The 4,970-nt window shown below is 45.5% G+C and overlaps 1 protein-coding gene across 1 annotated transcript in view; it reads left to right on the top strand.

The window, feature by feature from the left end:
- Nucleotides 1-4,970, top strand: part of LOC109519998 (uncharacterized) — a 22,357-nt gene that overhangs the window by 1,925 nt on the left and 15,462 nt on the right. The window contains exon 2 of the mRNA XM_019876923.1: nt 1-3,638. This exon is cut by the window's left edge and continues 407 nt beyond it. Coding sequence (XP_019732482.1) covers nt 236-3,638 — 3,403 coding nt within the window. The 5' untranslated portion in view covers nt 1-235. The remainder of the gene's footprint in view (nt 3,639-4,970) is intronic.

Raw genomic sequence — 4,970 nt, forward strand, 5'->3', positions numbered from 1 at the left:
CAAAGACAAGTCCCTCTCTTATAAGTCTTGAGAATCTGCATAGAACAGGATTGTTCTTCATTGGTTTGACTGGAACATTTCAATTTAAACACATTTTTAAGAAATGTGTCTGTTTGGCTTGTTTATAAAATCAATATTCTTCAGATCCAGTTAAACTAAAGACTTCACAATTGACGCTTCAAACTTTTCCCGTGTCTCCCATCCACCCTTCCCACTATCTACCTTCCAACAAAATATGGGCAAACCACTTAGCCGCCCAGGCTGTTTCAGGAAGAGCTCATGTTGCCTGGAGAAACATGTAGTTGGAGAAAGAGGAGTGAGAGGTCGAGATGTGATGATGGAAGGGGGATACGGTGACGGCTATGTACCACAACGATCTATCTATGATACCATGTGCATTAATCAACAAATTGACAGCCACCACCATCATCATCATCACCATCCTGGAGGATCAACGCGACGAGATGCTGGAGGTGAAGGGAGTTTCAGCTACTCCGCAAGTGGCTCCCTTCGGGTTAGCAGATCTCCAGCTGAAATGTTCGACTCGCAGCCTTGCTCTCTAACTCCAAACCCCTCATTTGTCCGCCGTCTGGATGAACGGGCTATCTACGATTCGCTGAAACTCGGAGTTCAGGATACTGATGGTGGTGGCTGCCCTTCGCCTGGACATTTCAACCGGTCAGTTTCTCCAGCTGTATCTTCATTCTCTGCACCAGGAGTGTCATCATCATCCAAGAAGCACCACCATCACTATCACCCTCATCATGGAGAGAGTACAAAGAGTAGAGATAGTCGTCACTCCTGGAAAGTTCTCACACCTCCAAAACACCTGGAATGTTTGGACATCACTACAAATGAAATGATGGCCCAAGGAGGAGGATGTTTGAACCCAGCACACTATTCTCACCCAGGAAGGCCATCTCCTTCTCTTACGTCTCCCCTTATATCCCCATTCTCGGGCTCACCTCTCTCATCTGGCTATCATACGCCAGTCTTCTTCTCACCTGCCAAACCACGCCCAAGTCAATCTCAAAGTTTGCGTTGTTCACCTCCCCATGTGATTCAACCAAGACATTACTCACAAAGCCAGAGCCTAAGGATGTCACCACCCCATGAACTTAGACGTTCCCCCTACCGTGCCCCGTTGGTCCAACTGTCTGCTCATGACCTTGAGCAGGACCTGAGGGAGCAAGGTGGATGGGGTTGTGGTGAGCGAGAACGGGAGTGGGAAAGGGAGAGAGAGAGGGAGATGGAGAGAGGGTGGGCACAGCGAGAGTGGGAAAGAGAGAGGGAAAGAGGAAGACTGGAGAGAGAGAGAGCAAGAGAAAGGGAGAGGAAGGAAACAAGTTTTGGGACGTTTGGTTATGGTCGACCGGTTCCTCTGCGTTCAGACAGAGACTCTGTCTTTTTAGAACCTGAACAGGTCTTAGACACAGTCCCACTTTTACTTCCCCAGCCTTCGCCTTCTCCTTCACCTTCACCAAGTGCTGCCCCAAGAATGGGCACTGGTGCAGTGGGTAGAAATAGAACTGGTTCAAAAGTATTCTCAGATGCTCTTGCCGAGTGTATGGTTTCTAAAACTGACAATGGGAATATGAGCTCAGGGTTAGTTGAAAGCAAGCCGAGTTGTGGATCAAGATTAGTCAGTGGAGGTGGAAGCATGGTCGAGGCTGACATCATGACTGGGATCCATGGAAAAAATAGAGTTGGAAGCTGGAACAAATATGAAAATGGAGCCAAAGTTAGTCTTAAAAATGGGTCTGAAAAAAGAATGGGTTCACAGGTGAAAACAAGAGCAGGGGGGAGAGATTTGGAAGGAAAAGTGGAATCTGGAGTATATATAGAAAATGTGTCAAAAGCTGTAAACAGAGAGGGACAAAGGGGAGGGACAAAGGGTGGAGAAAAATTTGGAAGAGCTGTCACTAAAGCAGAGCCAATTCCTGAGGGGAGACCATCAACTTTGTATAATGTAGACAATGGGGTTGTGCTTGGAGATCAAATGGAGACTGGAACCGTGTATGATTTTAGAATGAAGGTAGCTATTGAAACAGAGCCTGAAATGGAAGAAAGTCCAGAGCCGGTGGAGATTGCAAGAGATGAAGCAACCAACATTGTTAAAAAGTTGAGCTCAGACCCAGCTGCAGTTTTAGAAACTAAACTTGAAAAAGAGGTAACGATTGCGTCTTCACATGAGCCGGAGGGAGCACCTGATGTGGGACTGGCCAAGGAAATAGAAATTAAAACTAAGAATGACACCGTCAATCAAGAAAACAACAACAACATAGATAAAGCCCAGGTGAATATAGAGCCTGTGGAGAAAACTGAAACTGCTCCTCCAGAAAAAGCTCAGAAAACATCTGTGGATATCGGAAAAATAATATCCAGCCATGTTGGAAAAGGATCCAAAAGCCAAAAGTCCAAATCCTCAAAGTCCAGTTCCAGGTCTCGACCCGGTACTGCCACAGGGTTGAGACCTGGGGTGCTTAGCCCACGACTTCGAAAAGGTCTTGCAGATTTGGAATCAACAGGCCCCGCTGAAGGTATTGAGTCCACCTGGCCTCGTCGAATCATGGTTAGAAAGAGAACCGTTCGGCAAGGTGGCGCAATCCATAACCTTCCCATCCTTCCACCACTTCCATCAGTAATCTCTGCCTTAGAGAAGCGCCGCCCACATTCCCATCTCCATTTCCGCCCAGGCCATCACTCAGAGAACCCACTTTCGACAGATCTGAACATTTTTACAGGCCGGAGCTCACTGAAAGAGCCTTCCCATCAAGAGCAAGCCAATTTAGCCAATTTAGTGGGCAGAGCGTCCCTGAAAGAGCAGAACCTGGAGCACTGGAGAGTCTACAGAGACCAGGAAGAACCCAGAAAATGTAAAACCAGGGAGAAACAAAGCGATAAGACTGATAACAATAATGAGACAGGGGGAAAAGATCAAATTGGAGAGATCGACGACAGCAATCATAAAACTAAAGAGAATGTATCCAAGACAAAGGGTACAGTTGGAAAGCAACTGCTGGAAGACATCAAACAAGATAAGATCAAAATAAGCTTAGAACAAAACGTTCAAGAGAGTGGAAATGAAATAATAAAAGTAATCGTAGAAGAAAGGCATCATGACATTATCTGTGAGAAAATGGAAAACAGAGACATTGAAGATGGAAAGCAAGAGCAACAGTTGCAAACGGAGGAGCTTGTGGCACATGTAAAGAACGAAGAAGGTGTGGTGGAAGCAGAGATTGGAAGATCCTTTGGGGAGGAGCATGCAATCGAGAGTTGGGATTCCGTGCTCCAGATGGTCAACACTATATGGGATGATGGCTGGGAGAAAGGGGGAGCAGCAGGAGGTGATACAGATTCTTTATCGGGTTCCCTTCAACGCTGGCCCCTCCTTCGGCCTCCGGTAGGCTTTGGAGGCTCCCATCCCCCCTCGTCTGCAGCCTCGGAGCTCAGTTTGACAGAGCTGGAGAAGAGAGCGAGAGAGCTGGATTCTGATTTGGAACACCTAGATCTGTCTCAGGGCCAAGGGGACACCCAGGATTTATACCAAACACCGGTGGAGTCTCAAAAGGAGCGATCTGATCTGTACCAAACACATCCCAGGCAACAGAGAGAGAAAGGGTCTGTCTTGACAGGTAGGCATAATCTGTGCTGTTTTACTTGATGTCTTTATGTAAGGTATATACATGCTTTAAGCCCATATCTGACTCAGCGGCAAAGGTTTGGAACTGTGTGCGCACGTAGCAAATTTCGAACATGTTCAAAACTTCATTGCCATTAGAAAAACTGTTTGAGACCATGAAAACTGTTGGCAAGCGTCTTTGCGACCGTTTGCGACCTTGAACCCTGACGAAAAGACAACATTTCCATCGGTGCGCACACACTCGCAAACCGCTGCCGCTCAGTGAGATATTGCTTTTTAGGATGAAAAATGTTAACATTTGCATGAGTAGTAACGTAGCGCATTTTAAAAAATCTGAAAAATCTCTTCAGATTGATTTCCCTTTCAATTTGAAAACCCAACACAAAGGGATAAAAATGAAGTAATTTAGCGCTTTTCTAGGTCAGCCTTAGAGACTGAATTCCCACTCATGTAACCAATCAGATATTTTGTGATAAATCTTGTGCACATGGTTCAAATGCAATTTGTTTTTGTGGATCACTAAAGCAAATAAAGTGTTTCTACCTTAAATTGATCCACTGGGTAGCACGTCCACTCACAGGGCAGAGGTTTGATACCAGGCTCCAGCCTTCCTGTGCGCAGTTGTTGTTGTTCTCCTCGTGCTTGTATGGGTTTTCTCCGGGTACTCCGGTTTACTCCCACATTCCAAAAATATGCATAGCAGGGTAACGGAACAGTGTGAGTGTGAGTACAAATGGTTGTTCGTGTATGTGTACCCTCCGATTAGCTGGCAATCGGTTCGGGGTGTTCCCCGCCTACTGCCCGAAGAGAGCTGGGATAGGCTCCAGCACACCCGCGACCCTCGTAAGGATACGCGGATTAGAAAATGCCTGAATGAACGGATTGTTCATGTCACTTTGACAAATTTTCTTCACTTTCTAAAGATATTACAAGACACTCCAGACCTCCCCCACACTCCCTGGTTCCCTTTTAACATGAATTAAGCATCAGTATTCAGATTTGGTTGTTACTGTTTTCTATGGCTTCAGATTTCAAAATAATTTAAATTTGATGTAAAAAAATATATAAAATTACAACGAAATGCAGGGGAAATTGTGTAATTATAATAACAATAATATAGGGTAAGTATTAGGGTGGTCCACATTTTCATGGCAAAAAAAAAAGTTTGTCGGATTCGTCGGGCCGGGTCGGAATTCTTGTCGATACTATGGTACAAGGTTCTGTGCAAAATTTCATTCCGATCTGATGATATTTTCCCGTCCCGCAAAGCGGCCAAAGTTTCCACCATAACAACTGGTCTCAATAGGGTGAACATGTGTATTTT

This window comes from Hippocampus comes, unplaced genomic scaffold (assembly GCF_001891065.2).
Source record: "Hippocampus comes isolate QL1 unplaced genomic scaffold, H_comes_QL1_v1.1 scaffold107, whole genome shotgun sequence".
NCBI classification, from domain to species: Eukaryota; Metazoa; Chordata; class Actinopteri; order Syngnathiformes; family Syngnathidae; genus Hippocampus; species Hippocampus comes.